A 19,356-nucleotide genomic window follows, 5' to 3' on the forward strand; every position below is an offset into this window, starting at 1 on the left:
GGGAGGGGTGTTCCAGGGAGGGTGTTCCAGGGTGGGTGTTCCAGGGAGGGTGTTCCAGGGAGGATGTTCCAGGGAGAATGTTCCAGGGAGGGTGTTCCAGGGAGGGTGTTCCAGGGAGGGTGTTCCGGGGAGGATGTTCCAGGGAGGGTGTTCCAGGGAGGATGTTCCAGGGAGGATGTTCCAGGGAGGGTGTTGCAGGGAGAGTGTTGCAGGGAGAGTGTTGCAGGGAGAGTGTTCCAGGGAGAGTGTTCCAGGAAGGGTGTTCCAGGGAGGATGTTCCAGCCGGGGCCGCGCGCCTGGCGGGGCGGGCTTCGTGACCTCCGGGGTGTCAGTTATAATGATATAGAAGATGTCCTTCATGAACATAATTGTGTTTGACGCATCAAGAAACAGGTAATGAGAGGAACTCCTCGCAAGATCAGGTAAGACTTGGACGGCGTCGACCTTCAATGATAAGAACCCAAAGAAAATAGAACAAACGGAGAAAAACAAGAGCAATACAAGAGAACAAAATAAGTAGAAAACGTGAAGCAAAACACAATCTACCAACACTAGTCATCCCCCCTCTCCCCCCCCCCCCCTCTCTCTCCACCCCTGTTACAAACAAACAAACAAACGCACCAGCCGACAGCTACAACACATGGGAGTGTTTTTGCGAATAATGTTGCTTGTCGCATATATTTGTTGCTTCCTCGGTCTTCCACATTCTTCATCTTTATCGCCCATCTCCCCGTGTCTCCTCCCAACGCTCCTCCCCCTCCCCTCCCCCCCTCCCCTCCCCCTCCCCCCCTCCCCCCTCCCCCTCACCCACCCCTCACCCACAGTGTGTTGCTTGTGGTGTACTTGTACTTGTACTACCACAAGTACTACTACAAGTACTACCACAAGTACTACCACAAGTACTACTACAAGTACTACCACAAGTACTACCACAAGTACTACCACAAGTACTACCACAAGTACTACCACAAGTACTAGCAGTAGTAACAACAGCAACAACCACAACACCTGCAGGGAAAGATGGAGGAAGAAGCCAAGCAACAAAGTAAATAATTACAAGAGATCAATAAAGTAAACGAATATTGCAAAATAAAAAATAATACCACGAAAATAAAAAAAAAGTCATGATTCCCCCCCCCCCTCCTACCCCCCAAAAAATGAGTTTAAAACAAATTCTTGATAAATAAAAGCGACAAAAGAGCGTCGCTTTTCGCTCGTAGGCGTTACACAAGGCCAAAAAATTGTCGTACTAGACAATGGAAGCGGCTGGCCAAAGTGACGTACTGTCCCGTTTTCTGTTTTGGGTCCTCTGGTAGGTTAGGAGAAGGGAACTTCAAATTGACCGTTTTCTGGACGTTGGGAAACCTTAGGAGGACGGATTGGTGGATTAGAACGGAAAAGTTGCTGAGTGGTTGAAGACGGAGGGCAGGAACGCTGTTGATTGGTTAAGGATACGGGTCGCTGTCTTGATGCGATGTATTGGTGATTGGTCGAGGCTGTGAGCGGGATTATTGCCGATTGGTTGAGGATATCAATTGGGGCAAGACAGTGCTTTATTTGTTCCGAATTGTTTGATTGAGAGAGTCCTGTGACTGGCTGGAGGCCGAGGGTTACAGTCACTTATTCATAAAGAAACTACTGAACCAAGTGATGGGTTTAGTGGCGGCTAAAGATGCCAATGGCATCAGTTCAGAGATGTTCCCGCGACCAGTACCTCGTCTTTATCTAAAATGAAGATTGTTATGTGATCTTTAGTTGGTTAAGGAGTACAATCGGTTTAAGGAATACTTGGGTTTACAAAAAGTCAAGTGTACTGTACTCTCAACATACTTCGTGTTGACCTTGTGAGGGACTACAACACAATGACGGCACCGAGTGTTTCATGGCTCCCCTGTACATCCTTCTGTCTGCTTCCGTCCCTTCTATATATCTTCCCGTCTCTCTCACCTCTCATCCGTCATCTGGACAGGTGAGCGATTCCGGGCCTACGCCCCTGAGTCGACTGATTTCGAATTGGATCTTCCCTGGGGGCAGCCACCCTTCCCCCCTTCCCTCCATAGGTCTTGACAAGGGTGTGTCAGGTGTCAAAGTGTCAAGCCCGGGCAGTATTCCTGGAGGTGCCAGCCGCGGCCGGATGGAGCCTGGCGCTCCAGCAGCAGCCGGGCAGAAGACCTCAAACAGCAGAGAAAACTGAGCGGTGCCGGCCCCAGGCGGGTCCCCCTCGTACACAACTCGCTAATAACGGCCCCAGGCGGGTCCCCCTCGTACACAACTCGCTAATAACGGCCCCAGGCGGGTCCCCCTCGTACACAACTCGCTAATAACAGACTTCCAGTCATCGGCCCCATGATCAGACTGCTTCCACCGGGCGGGGGAATTAAGTCATTTTTTTACTTGAAAGATGAAGAGATCTCAGCTGGGGTAATTAGCGAGATCTTACTCTACAAAACGTGGCTTGATTGGCTGCATAATGGAGGCGCTCCGAAGGGCTAACAGCCATTATGGCTGTTAGGTCAGGTCCAATCCAGGCAGGACTGGACCTGGGGTGGGCAGTCCAGGTAGGACTGGACCTGGGGTGGGCAGGCCAGGCAGGACTGGACCTGGAGTGGGCAGTCCGGGCAGGACTGGACCTGGGGAGGGCAGTCCGGGCAGGACTGGACCGGGACGCAGGACCTGCTATCAACTCCACCTTCGTGCGCAAGTCTCCCATAATCTACCATTTTATCATCTTCCTCCGAATTAAGGTTCTTAATATTAGACAGAATCTTTAACGCGCGCGTCAACTCGCGCAGGCAGCCAGAGAGGGGTTAGGTTGTTATTTTTGAGCGTAATAGTAGTAGTAGTAGTAGTAGTAGTAGTAGTAGGAAAATAGAACTAATTAAAGCATTAGGCGCTGAAGAAAACGACATTCATACTTTAAAAAGGAGCTTTGATAGGTCAGGAGCCTTTAAATTAGACAACTGGTGGTAGGGAAGGGGCCCGATAGCTGAGTGGACAGCGCTTGGCATTCGTAGTCCTAAGGTTCCGGGTTCAATCCCCGGCGGATGCAGGAGCAAATGGGCAGAGTTTCTTTCACCCTGATGCTCCTGTTCTCCTAGCAGTAAATAGGTAGGTACCTGGAGTTAGACAGCTGTTACTGACTGCTTCCTCTGTGTGTGTGCGTGTGGTATGTGGTGTGTGGTATGTGGTGTGTGGTGTGTGGTGTGTGGTGTGTGGTATGTGGTGTGTGGTGTGTGTATGTGATGCTTCAAGGGTTTTGCATCCTGTGCCAAATGGAATTCAATGTGAATAAATGCCACACACACACACACACACACACACACACACACACACACACACACACACACACACACACACACACTCTACCATCAATAACAACCAAGAGCCTGACTCATGGAACTGACTCAAGGCCTGACTCATGGAATTCAATATTCATAAAGAAATGTAAAGTACCAGTAGCGAGAGCACTCAGCGTAATATGGAGAAAGAGCCTGGATACAGGGGAGATACCAGCAGCACTTAAATCTGCAGATATAGCTCCGTTGCACAAGGGGGGGAGTAAAGCCTTGGCAAAAAATTATAGGCCAGTTGCACTAACATCACACATAATAAAAGTGTTTGAAAGAGTGATTAGGAATCAAATTTCTAGTTTTATGGAAAACAATGAATTGCACAATCCAGGACAACATGGATTTAGAGCGGGAAGATCCTGTCTGTCACAGTTACTCAACCACTATGACAAAATCACAGAAGCCCTAGAAGAAAAGCAAAATGCAGATGTTGTATACACAGACTTTGCAAAGGCGTTCGACAAATGTGACCATGGGGTGATAGCTCACAAAATGAGGTCAATGGGAATAACTGGAAAAGTAGGACGCTGGATACTCAATTTCCTGTCGAACAGAACACAAAGAGTAACAGTCAATCAGATAAAATCGAGTCCAAGCGATGTTAAAAGCTCTGTACCTCAAGGTACAGTCCTTGCACCGCTACTGTTCCTTATTCTCATATCTGATATAGACAAAAATACACGCCACAGCTTCGTGTCGTCCTTTGCAGATGACACAAAAATCAGCATGAAAATTACCTCTGCTGAAGACATTGAAAAACTACAAGCAGATGTCAACAAAGTTTTTGATTGGGCAGCAGAAAATAACATGATGTTTAACAGTGATAAATTTCAGGTACTCAGGTACGGCAAAAATGAGGATCTGAAACATAATACAGGGTACAAAACACAATCGAATCTTCCCATAGTAGGAAAACAGCATGTCAAGGATTTGGGAATAATGATGTCCGACGATCTAACGTTTAGGGAGCATAACCAAGCAAATATCGCGTCAGCCAGAAAAATGATCGGATGGATTACGAGAATTTTCAAATCCAGGGATCCCATCACAATGGTTGTACTCTTCAAGTCACTTGTGCTGTCCCGTCTCGAGTACTGCTCAGTACTCACTTCCCCCTTCAGAGCAGGAGAGATTGCTGAAATAGAGGGAATACAGAGAACATATACGGCACGCATAGACGAGATAAAACACCTAAATTATTGGGATCGTCTCAAAGCTCTCCAAATGTACTCTCTAGAAAGGAGACGAGAGAGAGATACCAAATAATATACACCTGGAAAATACTGGAGGGTCAGGTCCCAAATCTACACAGTAAAATAACAACGTACTGGAGTGAACGATATGGAAGAAAATGCAAGATTGAACCTGTGAAGAGCAGAGGTGTCATAGGCACAATCAGAGAGCACTGTATAAACATCAGGGGTCCGCGGTTGTTCAACGTCCTCCCAGCGAGCATAAGAAATATTGCCGGAACAACCGTGGACATCTTCAAGAGAAAACTGGACGGTTTTCTAAGAGAAGTTCCGGATCAGCCGGGCTGTGGTGGGTACGTGGCCCTGCGGGCCGCTCCAAGCAACAGCCTGGTGGACCAAACTCTCACAAGTCGAGCCTGGCCTCGGGCCGGGCTTGGGGAGTAGAAGAACTCCCAGAACCCCATCAACCAGGTATCAACCAGGTAGCCCTAGTTCATCCCCCACAAATACAGCCAGGTCAGGGACAACTAGGCCAGGGACAACTAGGTCAGGGACAACTAGGCCAGGGACAACTAGGCCAGGGACAACTAGGCCAGGGACAACTAGGCCAGGGACAACTAGGCCAGGGACAACTAGGCCAGGGACAACTAGGCCAGGGACAACTACGTCAGGGACAACTAGGCCAGGGACAACTAGGCCAGGGACAACTACGTCAGGGACAACTAGGCCAGGGACAACTAGGCCAGGGACAACTACGTCAGGGACAACTAGGTCAGGGACAACTAGGTCAGGGACAACTAGGCCAGGGACAACTAGGCCAGGGACAACTAGGCCAGGGACAATTAGGCCAGGGACAACTAGGCCAAGGGACAACTAGGCCAAGGGACAACTAGGCCAAGGGACAACTAGGCCAGGGACAACTAGGCCAGGGACAACTAGGCCAGGGACAACTAGGCCAAGGGACAACTAGGGACCAGAATAGAAGAACTAGAAAGAACTGGGAGATTGGAAAGAATAGTAGTAGAGTGGGCAGAGTAGTGAGGACTGGGAAGGGGGGGTTGTGGGCGGCGTCAGACGAGAGGATTGGGTCTGGTCTTTATTTGTTCGTATCTTTATTTAATACCTGATAATTAGAGCTATTGGGGGCTGGACGCTCCTTATTAACCAATCCTGGGCTGCATCTGCCGGTGCTGTGGGCGTGGGCGGCCAGGCTTACGGCCCGACACTCTTGGATGTGGGCGGCTGGGCAGGTAGAGGGGGGTGGGCAGGTAGAGGGGGGGTTGGCAGGTAGAGGGGGGTGGGCAGGTAGAGGGGGTGGGCAGGTAGAGTAGTGGGCAGGTAGAGGGGGTGGGCAGGTAGAGGGGGTGGGCGTGGACGATGCAACAGGGTAGAGAGCGTGCAACAGATAGTCAGATGAAGATGAAGCCTCACAGAGATCCCAATCACCTGGGACTGCGTCTAAGGCAATGGTGGGCAACACGCACACCGCCACCACCATAAAACACTCTGTGTTACAACCAACTCTGCTCTAGCACACTTCCCATCACGCTAGGCAGCATCACAACTCTACTCTGGCACACCTGCTTCACTCCCATATCTCCAGTCCCCCACGGAAGAGCTTTCTCCATTAATGTACAAGAAGAGTTGCTTGGCCAGGCACATCTGTGCTGGGTGTGTACGACGGGCTCACCATAGCCCGTGCTGCTTTGTACCGAGGAGCTGAATCTTAAAACACCACCAAACAGTTGGGTGGATCCCGTCCTGAGACGCCCCACAGCACACGGCGTCTACACAAAGGGCAGTGCTAGACAAGTTAGCAATTTCTGGCTCAATTGATCCTGACGTTTAAGTCTAGTTAGGTAAATCGTCGTGGACCGAGTCAGTCTTATCTCTGTCACACAAAGCAGCCGCTCCCACACGCACCCACCACCCACACGCAACACCCACCACCCACACGCACAAGTACCACCCACACGCACCACCCACATGCACAAGTATCACCCACACGCACAAGTACCACCCACACGCAACACCCACCACCCACAAGCACAAGTACCACCCACACGCACCACCCACACGCACAAGTATCACCCACACGCACAAGTACCACCCACACGCAACACCCACCACCCACAAGCACAAGTACCACCCACACGCACCACCCACACGCACAAGTATCACCCACACGCACAAGTACCACCCACACGCAACACCCACCACCCACAAGCACAAGTACCACCCACACGCACCACCCACACGCACAAGCACCACCCACACGCACAAGCACAAGTACCACCCAGTCAGTCAATCTACGACCACCTGGACCAGCTGCTTACTAAAATTCCTGCCGTTTAAACAAGCACCAAAATACCTACAACCACCGTCTATACCGATGGGGAGAACAAGCAGTTTATTCTTAAAATAGTCTAAAAGTAAATTTGGAATAATTATTGCTAAACAAAAATAATTAAGACTTTGGGTGGCCACCGTGTGTGTGGGCAGCACGGTGGCCACTATGTATGGAGAGGCGGGAGAAAGAATGAGGGAGAACCATGAGGGAGACGCAGGAGGAAGAATGAGGGAGACGCGGGAGGAAGAATGAGGGAGACGCAGGAGGAAGAATGAGGGAGACGCGGGAGGAAGAATGAGGGAGACGCGGGAGGAAGAATGAGGGAGACGCGGGAGGAAGAATGAGGGAGACGCGGGAGAAAGAATGAGGGAGACGCGGGAGGAAGAATGAGAAAGGAGGCGAAAAAAGAAAGCAAAGATAGAAGACAACAAAGCAGTGTGTGTGTGTGTTGAGAGCCTTCAAGACTCCCCTGAATGCTAATCATTCTCTTCTCCGAGACTAAGAGTCCTCAAGATGACAACCAGTTGCCATACGGGCCAGAGGCACGCGTCTCCGGCCGGCAACCGTCCCCACCACAGTGGCACTCCACCTTGTTGCCACAGTACACACAACAATTAACTAAATTAGCGCCCAGGCAGAAAATTCCTTAATATGGGAAGCAGAGTGTGAACAACGGACACTTCCTGCGATGTTTCGCAAGATACAGCGAAGTCAGCAGCAGCATGAAGGACGCTCTCTCCCGTCGGGCCGAGAGAAGGAGCGCAAAAATCTATTGCCCTTGGCTCCCGAGAGAGAGAGAGAGAGAGAGAGAGAGAGAGAGAGAGAGAGAGAGAGAGAGAGAGAGAGAGAGAGAGAGAGAGAGAGAGAGAGAGAGAGAGAGAGAGAGAGAGAGAGAGACCCGATCTCTTGCCCTTGGCTCCCGAGAGAGAGACCCGATCTCTTGCCCTTGGCTCCCCAGGGAGAGAGAGACCCGATCTCTTGCCCTTGGCTCCCGAGAGAGAGACCCGATCTCTTGCCCTTGGCTCCCCAGGGAGAGAGAGACCCGATCTCTTGCCCTTGGCTCCCGAGAGAGAGACCCGATCTCTTGCCCTTGGCTCCCGAGGGAGAGAGAGACCCGATCTCTTGCCCTTGGCTCCCGAGAGAGAGAGACCCGATCTCTTGCCCTTGGCTCCCGAGAGAGAGAGACCCGATCTCTTGCCCTTGGCTCCCGAGAGAGAGAGAGACCCGATCTCTTGTCCTTGGCTCCCGAGGGAGAGAGAGACCCGATCTCTTGCCCTTGGCTCCCGAGAGAGAGAGACCCGATCTCTTGCCCTTGGCTCCCGAGGGAGAGAGAGACCCGATCTCTTGCCCTTGGCTCCCGAGGGAGAGAGAGACCCGATCTCTTGCCCTTGGCTCCCGAGGGAGAGAGAGACCCGATCTCTTGCCCTTGGCTCCCGAGAGAGAGAGAGAAAGACCCGATCTCTTGCCCTTGGGAAAGAGAGCGCGCTCTGGGAGCGTCCTCAAGGATTTGGGTTCTAAAAATCAACACAATCAGGTGAAGAGCGGCCATCAGCACCCAGAGTCGCCCCCAGCAGGCAGGCCAGGTGAGCCTCCTGTCCAACACTCCACATCAACAGGTCTGTAATATGTTAATGCCTTACTCTTCTATACTAATCAATTTTGTATATTAAAGCGCGCTCGCACACATATAAATATATATATTATACTGTAGCAAGAATAGAGATAACACGTGCTCCTTGTTGGCTGGCGTCATAGCCTGTAAAGTGTTGATCATTAGTAAAGTGTCCCCAGGGAGCAGGTGTTGTGAACTCCTCACAAGCAGAATAACAAGTCAATTGTTCAAAGTCGTGCGCTTATAACCCTCCCAGAGCACGTCCACCTCTGCTTGCTGCAACATTATCGCGGCTGATAACATGTTCAACTTTTCCAGCTAATGTTGATCACTAAGGACTTATCTCCTGGGGCCAGAGGGGGGAGGGGGAGGGGTGTGTGTGGCACTCTCGGTGGGCCCAGGGGGGTGTGTGGCACTCTTGGGGGGCCCAGGGGGGTGTGTGGCACCCTCGGGGGGCCCAGGTGGGGTGTGTGGCACCCTCGGGGGGCCCAGGTGGGTGTGTGGCACTCTCGGGGGACCCAGGGGGTTATGTGGCACTCTCGGGGGGCCCAGGGGTGTGTGTGGCACCCTCGGGGGGCCCAGGGGGGGGTGTGGCACCCTCGGGGGGGGGGGGGTCAGGGGTGTGTGTGGCACCCTCGGGGGGTCAGGGGTGTGTGTGGCACCCTCGGGGGGACCAGGGGTGTGTGTGGCACCCTGAAGAGATTTGTTTTCATAGTAAATTAAGCCAATTGTTGTTGCTGGCAGTACGCACCACCGGTACCTCAGGCTCCCAGACCCGTGCTACCGGTACCCCAGGCTCCCAGACCCGTACTACCGGTACCCCAGGCTCCCAGACCCGTGCTACCGGTACCCCAGGCTCCCAAACCCGTACTACCGGTACCCCAGGCTCCTAGACCCGTGCTACCGGTACCCCAGGCTCCCAGACCCGTACTACCGGTACCCCAGGCTCCCAGACCCGTGCTACCGGTACCCCAGGCTCCTAGACCCGTGCTACCGGTACCCCAGGCTCCTAGACCCGTGCTACCGGTACCTGGGCCGAGATGAGAGATTACATACTCACTTGTAATACAAGAAATTCCATCAAGTTGTTGAGCAGAATGCTAATATTGGCGAGAGGAGTAGAGATATGATCAGCCTCTAGCAGGGGCTGCTACTAACCCAGTGCCAGCCACTTGCAGAGTATAACTCCCTGAGTGGCACTTCCAGAGTGCCAGTGCCGCTCTGATCCTAATGAGTTTCCATGTATGTCGGGTAACAGGTGTCGTATTAGTTAAGTCTCCCCCACCTCCCTTGGTCCTCTGACAGAAAGTGGGAATGCAGGTCTCTCGATATACACGATTTTAATATGGGATACGTTTTAAATTGTTATGTTGCTTATGTCAATTGTTGCACTCGTCGACCACCTGCCTGCTTGCAACCGTGGGAGCTTCATTTGTTACTTGGCCAAGACTACCAATTAGACTTTCAGATCCATTTGCACAGCGCCCATCGTGATCTGAATGGTGATCCAGCTGCGGGGAGGGTGTTGAGCAGGTCTGTGGGAGAGATGGGGGAGGCCGGCGCCCTGGCTTGAGTATTGGGCCGCTGCACAGACAGGCTTAGAGAGCCCCTGCCCGCCAACACGGAGCCATCAACGCATCTTCCAGACTCATAAATCTAAAGAAGGCTTCGTATAGCGTCTTGATGCGTGGTTAAACACAAGCCTAAGTACTAGAGGTGGTCGAGGCAGAGCAGGAACAGCCAAGCAAACAGTGCTTGCTGCGTCAGCCCCTGTCAGAGCTGTTCTTAGGAACCTTACCTTGAGGTGCTTCCGGGGCTTAGCGTCCCCGCGGCCCGGTCGTCGACCAGGCCTCCAGGAAGGGGGAAAAGAGGACAGCCTAGAGGGGCTACGAGAGCAAGACTTCAAACTAAAGAAGGATGCTATAGTGATAAGGATTTTTCTCTTGTTTCTGGTGAGGGAGGAGCAGCATCTGCCGTGATCTTGGGTGTTGATCAGGGCGTGGGTCAGGGCGTGTATGAATGCATATAAGGCATGCCGGCACAGATCAAAAGAAATGTTGCGCCAGTTGAAAATTAATTATAAAATGAGAGGAGGTAAACAGCCAGGGTGAGTGTGGGGGGTGGGGGTGGCGTTGGCCAGGGTGAGTAGGGAGGGGTGGCGTTGGCCAGGGTGAGTAGGGAGGGGTGGCGTTGGCCAGGGTGAGTGTGGGGGGGGGGGGGGGTCGGCCACCCCCACATCACAGACAGACGGTAAACAAGGAACAGGAGCTCACCCCCGGCAAAGCGAGACTGACAGACAACCTCCGTCTGTCCCTAAAACACCGTCCTCTCTTCCGACCAGCATTACCTACCCTTACCCTCCCCAAGCGTCTCTTCCTCTCACCACCGCCCCCTCTCAACCACCACCCTGTCATCTCATGCTCGCTCGCTCGCTCTCTCGTTTGGGGTCTGTGGTTCGAGGCTCCTATGGCCCAAGTGAATGAAATAATATATATTATATATATATTATATATATATATATATATATATATATATATATATATATATATATATATATATATATATATATATATATATATATATATATATATATATATATATATATATATATATAGGCATACGAAAGGCAACTGAGGTAGCACTTCCAGCATTCTTATCCTCATGTACAGCAGCCAACGAATTGGTAGGGCAGATCCTACCAGAGCGTATGAGAGAGACAGCGGGAACTCATGATCAAACGTTCATCGAAGCAGCCAGACAATGGGACACCATTGCACACCCTCAACCCCGACCACAAGTCCCAAAAGACCACAAGCAGGCCCACTGGGATAGCCCCATAATGGAAAAGACTGTCACAGCAATGATTGACAACGCTGATGCTGAAAACAAAGCCCGCCTCCTAGCGGTAACAGCACCCCACGCTGGGGATTTCTTATTTGCTGTGCCCAATGCAGCCCTGGGAACTCGCCTCAGTCATGACGCTCTCCGCATTGGAGTTGCCCTTCGCCTTGCCGCCCCCATCCTCACCGAACATAGGTGCATCTGCGGAACTGCGATGGCAGACCAATATGGCCGTCATGGTCTGGTATGTCGTAAATCACAGGGTAAAATTGCACGACATGAAGAAGTCAACGACATCATCAAGAGGAGCCTCGCCACAGCCCGCTGCCCGGCACAAAGAGAACCACACTTATCCAGACCTAACGACCCTCAGAAGCGCCCTGATGGGGTCACCTTGCTACCTTGGAAGGATGGTAAGCAAGTGGTATGGGACTACACGTGCGCTGCCACACTGGCCAGTACCTACCTCCACTACAGCACACGTGAAAGCGGTGGTGCTGCTTCTTTCAGGGAATCGCAGAAAATTATTAAATACAGAGGTCTAGCACACTGCTACAGCTTTGTTCCGATCGGCTCGGAGACCCTCGGTTCGTGGGGAAAATGTGCATTGAAGTTCCTGAAGGAATTGGGGGACAAATTGATCAGCGCTACAAAAGACCAGAGAGCAAAAAGTTTCTTGTTCCAGCGCCTCAGTGTTGCGATTCAGAGGGGAAATGCCTGTTGCGTCTTGGGCACTAGTCCAACTTCAGAGGAATTCGAAGAAGTGTTTGACTTGCAACAATGATCGAACTCGTCTGTGACATTCATCAATATTTCCCATTGTTGTGTTTTTCAAGAGATCCATAACCTTTAAGCACCTTTTTGCATTATTATTTTTGTATCATCCCATGTATATCTTGTAACCATCAAATGCATAATAAAGCACAAAAAAAAAGAAAGGGGGTGGTAGGAGAAAAGCACACAGAAACTGTATCGGAGGGGATCTAAACATTCCCTCTAATGCGTTATGCGTGGTTTCCTCCGAGGCTATGGGTCCCCCTTCTTCCAGCTAGAGGTGGTACTCCCTTCCATATTATATATATATATATATATATATATATATATATATATATATATATATATATATATATATATATATATATATATATATATATATATATATATATATATATATATATATGACAGTGTCAGACGACGGAGGAAGAATTGAAACAAGAATTACCTTAAGTACTTTCGCATTTAACAATACATCTTCAGATGGGTGAGTTACAAGTAAAAAGATATGGGCATATATAGGCAGGAGAGAGGTGAAGTGAGGAACAATAAAAAAAATTACTATGATAAATAATCAGTAAAACATGGCCAATTGTCTAATGCTTTGTTTGTTCATTTGTCAGAAAATTCTCACCAAATTGATTGGGAGATGTCTTCTTCAATAACGAATTGTAAAAGCTCTTTCAATAGGAACATAATTGAATCTGCTTTAATACAGATTACAATATCATGTAATTTGAACATTAGCAGGGATTTATATAATTTAGATCTATTTTTGATAGATCAGTTAAAGAGTGAATTGAGTAGGATCATTGATACACATTTGTCTCACTAATTCATTGTTAATATTCTCTATCTTATACTATTATTATCCATGTATGGGCCATAAGAACATAAAGGTAACTGCAGAAAACCTATTGTCCCATAAGATGCTCCTCCTATTCATACCCACCCAATCCCAGTCATAAATTTTGTTATCATTGTACCTCACTTCACTTCATCTCTCTCCTGCTTATATAGGTCCATATGTTTTTACATGTAACTCGCCCATCTGAAGATGTATTATTAAATACGAAAAAGTACTTAAGGTAATTCCTGTTATATATATATATATATATATATATATATATATATATATATATATATATATATATATATATATATATATATATTTATATATATATATATATATATATATATATATATATATATATATATATATATATATATATATATATATGTAATATAATATAATATAATGGTGAAAATAAGTTTGTGGGGTAGAAGTAGTGGTGTGTGGGAGGGGGAGGGCAGGTTACCCGGGCCGCCCTGCCCTGAGGCAGGTGTTCTTGTTCCCATAATTAATCCCTAACCACCTCCCACCGCCCACCCCAGCCTGCCTTATTAGGACACCTCATCTACGCGTGGGCGAGCGGCCGCCAGAGTAAACGGGAGAGAAGCCCATTACGAACACAAAGAGGCCGCGGGGTTCATTATATCTATTAGTCAAGTATTGAGATATTGAGACGACGAGTCACAATACCGGAGCTGAAGATGCTGGATGACCAAACCACACATCACAAGATGGAGAAAAGACGACGTTTCGGTCCGTCTTGGACTTGGATCATGACGCGTGCTTGACAATGGTCCAGGACGGACCGAAACGTCGACGTTTCTTCAGTTTCTGATGATGTGTGTTTTTTTTTTTTTTTTTTTTTTTTTTTTTTTTAAGTTATGAGGTACATGTGCATTAGTGCAGCTGCCCTAGACTATATGAAGTGGAGTACAGTGTGTCAAAAAAGCTAACTAGGTGATGCTATAAAATCCCCATCACACAGGCCAGTGCAGACCGCCTATCACATGTCTCTGTATGACTAACCATCCTGTGGGGTTTGGGCCATCATTGAGATAGTGAAATCTACGGAATTCAGTCTTTGACGTATGATCGAACACTTGACCGTGTTCGAAGTCATGTCTGGGCACAAGCTACACACACACACACTGCCTGAATTATCATAACTAAAACACCTAATCTTATCATCGCCTACCTTATATAGGCCTAATAAACATAAATTCACAATAATATTTATTTACATTTGGGAAAATCCGCTATTTATTAAATTTTTGTACATCTTCACTCCGGCAGCTGGCTGCCAGATGTACAAGCCATATATATATATATATATATATATATATATATATATATATATATATATATATATATATATACTGACCTGTTCCAAACCACTTAAGACAGTTCTTAACTTGGAAAGATTTTGGAGGGTTGGAGGATGTGCTGTAAACGCCCACGCTCACGCCTCCCGCCCACCACACCCACGCCTCCCGCCCACCACACCCTCCCGCCCACACCCACGCCTCCCGCCCACCACACCCTCCCGCCCACACCCACGCCGTACTGGCCTCGCTAGTGCTGACTCCGGACTCACTCGACACCGGGGAAATTATTAAAATAATATCGTCAAGATATTTGTTTTCGAATATGGGTCAGTTGACTGAACGTAAGGGGGGGGGGATAGGTGGACGAGGGTGGGGGGAATGGGCAGGGAGGGGGGGGGGAGTAATTCGAGGGGTGAGGGGGCGGTCACACTACCCCCCCCCCCCTCCGCCCCAGCCCAAGCAACTGTGGGGGGGGGGGGGAGGTACGAACATGTAGTGACGGTCCCCCAGAAAGTTGACGTTTGCGGTACTGAGTTAGGACAAACCGGCAACATTTTTATCAGCGACATTAATACAACACCTAATCCCTCCTAGAACGTCTAGGCCTACACTCACGCTGAGGCCTAATGTAACATGTGTTATACTAGGCCTAAGAATATTTAGGTTTGGTTTTCAGCTTAATTTTTTTTCCGTACTATCAAATGAATAGTACAAAAATAGGCCATCACTAAATCATAGTAACTATTTGCTCAAAAGTACCAATAAGTACAATCATTTCAGGAGGCTGCTTGTCTTGGAGACGGGTGACAGGTTGATGTGTGGAGCCCGCGGGGAGAGGTGTACTGTGGCCAGGTGTACTGTGGCCAGGTGTACTGTGGCCAGGTGTACTGTGGCCAGGTGTACTGTGGGCAGGTGTACTGTGGCCAGGTGTACTGTGGCCAGGTGTACTGTGGCCAGGTGTACTGTGGCCAGGTGTACTGTGGCCAGGTGTACTGTGGCCAGGTGTACTGTAGGCAGGTGTACTGATGAAGGCATATAGGGGGTAGATGTACTGGTGTAGGTGTACAGGGGTAAGTATAATAGGGTTAATACAAGTTTTTTTTTTTTTGGTGGGGTCACGGGGTGGGGGGACGGGGTGGGGGGCGGAATGAGGCTGATGGAGAGGTGTATGCGAAGGAAAAGTTTTGTAAATGTGGAATAAAGGGTGAGAAATAAATAAAATATCAGGCGAGCTGTCCGCCTGGCTGACACAGTTACGACAGCAGGCGGGCTGTCCGCCTTGCTGACACAGTTACGACAGCAGGCGGGCTGTCCGCCTTGCTGACACAGTGTATGTGCTGGGCAGCTAAGCTAAGCTTGCTCTCTCTTGAACCTTAAAAAAAACGTGTACGCGCGCGCGCGCGTAAGGTTCTTCAAACGTTTTTCAACACATGTGTATGTTTATGAGTGAATAATGTGCAGCTTTTAAATATACACTCAGATGCTTGCGTGTATGTTTGGATCCGAATCTTTTCATTAGGGATTATGGGGTGTTCAGGCTTGTAATTCATCTTGGAATATGTATGGTGGGGCTCTGTTTCCATTTAGTAGATCTATGTTCTTAGGGCCGCCGCTGTGTGGTGGGCAGGGGCGTGTGGTGGGCAGGGGCGTGTGGTGGGCAGGGGGGGGGGGAGGGAGATGTAAGGGGTGGTAGCGGCGTGTGTAGCCTGTGGAGCGACAAAGGGCGTCGCTGTGGGGGTCATCCTCATCGCCTGCCTCATCGACACTCATAAACACAGCTGGGGACCCCCCTTTGGTAGTGGCCGACCCTGAGTCACGCCACGTCTCCCTATACCAGTCTTCAGCGCCAGGCTCCTGGGCGGCGTCTACCACGGCGGCGTTTGTGGCGGCGTCTACGACGGCGGCATTAGTGGCGGCGTCTACCACGGCGGCGTTTGTGGCGGCGTCTACGACGGCGGCGTTTGTGGCGGCGTCTACGACGGCGGCATTAGTGGCGGCGTCTACGACGGCGGCATTAGTGGCGGCGTCTACGACGGCGGCATTAGTGGCGGCGTCTACGACGGCGGCATTAGTGGCGGCGTCTACGACGGCGGCATTAGTGGCGGCGTCTACGACGGCGGCATTAGTGGCGGCGTCTACGACGGCGGCATTAGTGGCGGCGTCTACGACGGCGGCATCAGTGGCGGCGTCTACGATAGCGCGGTAGCAGCAGCCACGGCGGCGTAGAGCTGCAGGATCGCTACTTACAGAGCATTCAAGTCACCCACTGAGCGGACTACGTGGGTGAAACACTAATGTTAAAAACAAAGCCCGCTTGTCGCGAATACAAATCCCCCCAGTTATTATCAGTGTTTCTTAAGGCGGTAGTTAGCATTCACGGGGCGTGCTGGTTAAGGAGGCAGCGAGCCAACTAACCGCCTTGGGCCACCTGGAGCCATCATGGCGCCCCTTACACAAGCAAGAATCTTACACCTTCCAAATTATCCGTCGTTTTGTCATGCCGGAGTAGCCCTTGTGGGAGCGGGATGTGGCGGCCTTGGCACAGTCCACCGAATAACATTAAGGACTCCTGGGTTCATTCTCACGGCGCTCACCCAGCCAGCTCCGGGTATTTTAGGAACACTGCGCGCTCCTGCCCCCACGACGAAGCCGCCACGACCGTTTCCATCCTCACGACATTATCAAATCCGGGTCTTAAAGGAGCATTATCGACGCTTAAATGCTTAACACGATGAAGGTTACAAATTGCTTAGCGAAACTCTAGAAATGTAACGGAAAAGTGGATTCTCATAAACTGGAGCAAAAATTTATTTGCAATCGATTTCCTTTGCGTAGAAGGGTGAAGGGGAGGGGGGGGGGGGAAGGTTAAAGGGGAGGGGGGAGGGTGAAGGGGAATGAGATGGGGGATGAAGGGGGGGGGGAAAGGACTCAATATATGGATGCTTTTGTGATGGTTTAATCGAGTTTAAGGTTTAGGGAGCCAGCACCACCGTCTGCCTCCCCCGTATCAATGTATTTTCCATAACCGAACACCGCTGACTCCTCCATATCCGTACACCCGTTAACGTCCGGACAACCTCCTCCTATCCTAACATCTTCACTCCAGGTTATCCACACAACCGTCACGTCCAGACAACCTCCATCGAACGATAATGACAAGAGGAGAGAGCGTCGACTGTGTTGGTGTCCAGCCGAGGGGCCCTCGACACCCACCACCACAGCCGAGGGGCCCTCGACACCCACCACCACAGCCGAGAGGCCCTCGACACCCACCACCACAGCCGAGGGGCCCTCGACACCCACCACCACAGCCGAGGGGCCCTCGACACCCACCACCACAGCCGAGGGGCCCTCGACACCCACCACCACAGCCGAGGGGCCCTCGACACCCACCACCACAGCCGAGGAGCCCTTGACACCCACCACCACAGCCGAGGGGCCCTCGACACCCACCACCACAGCCGAGGGGCCCTCGTTCGTGAGGGAATGATCAAGTCAACTTAGAGCTGTTACGGCTGGCTCTTGTAACGCCTGTGAAGATTACCAACCTTCGTCATGATACGCGGCAGATAACACGCCCCGGCTCCTGCGTCCAGGCTCTCCGACATTACCTTACAAACATCCAGTTACTAGACCCTTCCTACCTGCCAATATAAGGTCGCTGGAGCTGGACCTTATCCAATCCAATTATGAGAATATCCTCATAACGAATCTTAAGTGTGCCAGTGCTATGACATCCTCAGAGTCTAGGTCAGGGGTTTAACCCTTGGCACTCGCGCCAAAAGTGGCACGCGTGCCAAGGGTTGCCCACCCCTAGTCCAGGGTAGCTGCACAAATGACCATGTACCCATGCTTACAAAAAGCGTCCTCTGGGGGGGATGTTGTGTGTGCATTTATTTAACTGTATATGTAAGAGATGAGCTACAACTCCTGAGCCCCGTTCTTCGATTATTGGTAATCTTGTGTATGATTCCCTTTAGTCACAATACCTTCTTTCTAAAATTGTATGAAAAATGAACATCCAGTTTTTATTGACTTGAAGTAAATATCTGGAAACCCTAATATTATGTGTCTACTCTCTAAACATCTCAAGTCCTAATATCCTGTACCAACTCATTTTCTGGTTCGTTGCCAATCAAGACTAATAATTTAATTTTCTTGATATCCTGAAGATTCCCTATTAGTCCCAAACCAGTTTCGTGGCGTATTCAGCGCTCATATTGGATTTCCTGGTGCCCTTAAAAGTCCTAACCCTCACTTCTTCGATGCCCTAATACAGCGCCGGGTGTTCAGGGATGAGCTGAGGGCGGACGAAAGAGCCCTGCGGAGCCCGACACAAATGCATCTCGCAAATTACAAAACCTTAATAAGATCAGCCTGAAATTACGAGCGAGAGATAATGGCGGGGCGGGGAGCCATCCAGGACTAACACTGTGGAAGATGGACATAAATTGGTACCTTATTCGTTCGGCCTTCTAGGGGGACCTTAAGAGTGGGCCCTCACCCGCCGCCCCGCGAGGTCACTACGGGCCCCACCTGACTGGTGGCCCGCTAGTCTCTGAGGTCAAGGTTCATGGTTTTTAGTCAGCACCGTTTGGGAGCAGCACCGATAAGGCTGAGGATGGCGCTGCGTCGTTATTTGTTGGGTGTACCGTAGGTGTGACACAAGCAAGGTGTGGGTGTACCGTAGGTGTGACACAAGCAAGGTGTGGGTGTACCGAAGGTGTGACACAAGCAAGGTGTGGGTGTACCGTAGGTGTGACACAAGCAAGGTGTGGGTGTACCGTAGGTGTGACACAAGCAATTTGTGGGTGTACCGAAGGTGTGACACAAGCAAGGTGTGGGTGTACCGTAGGTGTGACACAAGCAAGGTGTGGGTGTACCGTAGGTGTGACACTAGCAAGGTGTGGGTGTACCGAAGGTGTGACACAAGCAAGGTGTGGGTGTACCGTAGGTGTGACGCAAGCAAGGTGTGGGTGTACCGAAGGTGTGACGCAAGCAAGGTGTGGGTGTACCGTAGGTGTGACGCAAGCAAGGTGTGGGTGTACCGAAGGTGTG

At 50.3% G+C, this 19,356-nt stretch overlaps 1 protein-coding gene across 1 annotated transcript; it reads left to right on the forward strand.

Moving 5' to 3' along the window:
- Positions 1–1,020: 1,020 nt before the first annotated feature.
- LOC138366024 (keratin, type I cytoskeletal 9-like) lies at positions 1,021–16,524 on the forward strand. The gene is made up of 2 exons (XM_069326744.1): positions 1,021–1,045; positions 16,136–16,524. Exons 1-2 carry the CDS (start codon positions 1,021–1,023, stop codon positions 16,522–16,524), a joined length of 414 nt encoding a protein of 137 aa, XP_069182845.1.
- The last annotated feature ends 2,832 nt before the right edge of the window (positions 16,525–19,356 follow it).

This window comes from Procambarus clarkii, chromosome 18 (genome assembly GCF_040958095.1).
Source record: "Procambarus clarkii isolate CNS0578487 chromosome 18, FALCON_Pclarkii_2.0, whole genome shotgun sequence".
Classification (NCBI taxonomy): Eukaryota; Metazoa; Arthropoda; class Malacostraca; order Decapoda; family Cambaridae; genus Procambarus; species Procambarus clarkii.